The following is a 1,288-nucleotide window of genomic DNA, read 5'->3' on the forward strand; positions in this document are numbered from 1 at the left end:
TGAAAGCGAAGGTGCCTACGCCTCTCCCTTCCTGACTGCATTTTTATCTACCAAATTGTGGAAACGGAGCACGTTCAAAGAGGGAGCAGGAGGCTTCAGGATGCCCCGACACTGGGAGACACCATCAACAGAACAAGAACAGAAGGAAAAGAAGCCAGTTCCAGGAAACAAAGATGAGCTGCTACAATGGAGTGGAGTTGCCAACTTCCCCGGATAACACCTTCCAGAGTCCCGTGGCTCCACCTCGTTGGATTAGTCACAGTTTCTTCCCTCGTGTGCCCGTGGAACGGGGGGTTCACAGCCGCCATCACCGCAAATGAAGTGTGAGAACAACGGTCACGATCACCCCCAAGAAGAGGACAAAGGGAAGCCAGGTCTTCACAAATCCCCCTATGCTGCAAAACGGAAAAAAAAAAAAGAGGGAAAGGTTTAACTGGAAGAAATCAGCAGAGAAAGACAAAACAGAGAGAAGGATGTGAGAATAACTGGAGAAATCAGAGGGAGACAGAAGCCCTCTGACTTTCTTATCTATTGCTGGCACTGCCAGGCGTTACATCCTGGAGATTCAGTCAATGAGATGAAATCAGGTCCACAAATAACTATGTCATGAACAATAGGGATGGACTCTCCTTCCAGCTTAAATCCAGGTCAAAGTCTGGCATGTTTCATATCTGCACAGACAAGACTGGTGACACGAGACCACAAAACATAAAACCTCATTGCAGGCCTCGTTATTCAGCCTGCTGGTGTATTTAACCAAGACAGCAGGGACTACCTTTGCCTAAAAGCTGCCAGAGATGCTTTTCCAGAACAGGGAAGACCCTACGGAAGTGAAGCAACTCAAAAGCTTTACGCAGGGCATGAAATTGCCCTTTTGCTCAGGGTTTCCCTCTCCACTCAAGTCGGAAGCTCCGAAGCAGTTGGAAATCTCATTGGCTTTTACACAAACCAGATTCAAGAGAGGGAAGAGAAACGACTAATCCTTGGAGACAAGCCATTCTGGGACCTTATGGTCTGACCTAATCCGGCCTAAAGACAACACAGAGTGAGATTTGCTTTAGCCAGCATTTCCCAAATTCCAGGCACCCTAAATTAGCTGCCAGCTACAGTATTTTGGGAGCTGCATCTAGTGCAACCCAGACAGCGCTCTCGGTTCTTTTCCTAAGAACAGGCAGCAGGCAGTGACAGTACCACCTACAAGTAATATACACCCACATGCTGTGGGGAAGAAATGCTTCTCCCTTCTCCACATGACAAGCTGAAGCTTTGGAAGCCCCTTTTCCTGCTG

General features: G+C 48.1%; 1 protein-coding gene across 1 annotated transcript in view; it reads right to left on the reverse strand.

Annotated features, from left to right (window-relative positions):
* Positions 1–307: 307 nt before the first annotated feature.
* The window catches only part of TMEM222 (transmembrane protein 222), a gene marked incomplete at its 5' end in the record, with an annotated part of 3,005 nt that continues 2,024 nt past the window's right edge, over positions 308–1,288 (reverse strand). The window contains one exon of the mRNA XM_009878706.1: positions 308–395. Coding sequence (XP_009877008.1) covers positions 308–395 — 88 coding nt within the window. The remainder of the gene's footprint in view (positions 396–1,288) is intronic.

Source organism: Apaloderma vittatum, unplaced genomic scaffold (assembly GCF_000703405.1).
Source record: "Apaloderma vittatum isolate BGI_N311 unplaced genomic scaffold, ASM70340v1 scaffold34361, whole genome shotgun sequence".
In the NCBI taxonomy this organism is placed as follows: domain Eukaryota; kingdom Metazoa; phylum Chordata; class Aves; order Trogoniformes; family Trogonidae; genus Apaloderma; species Apaloderma vittatum.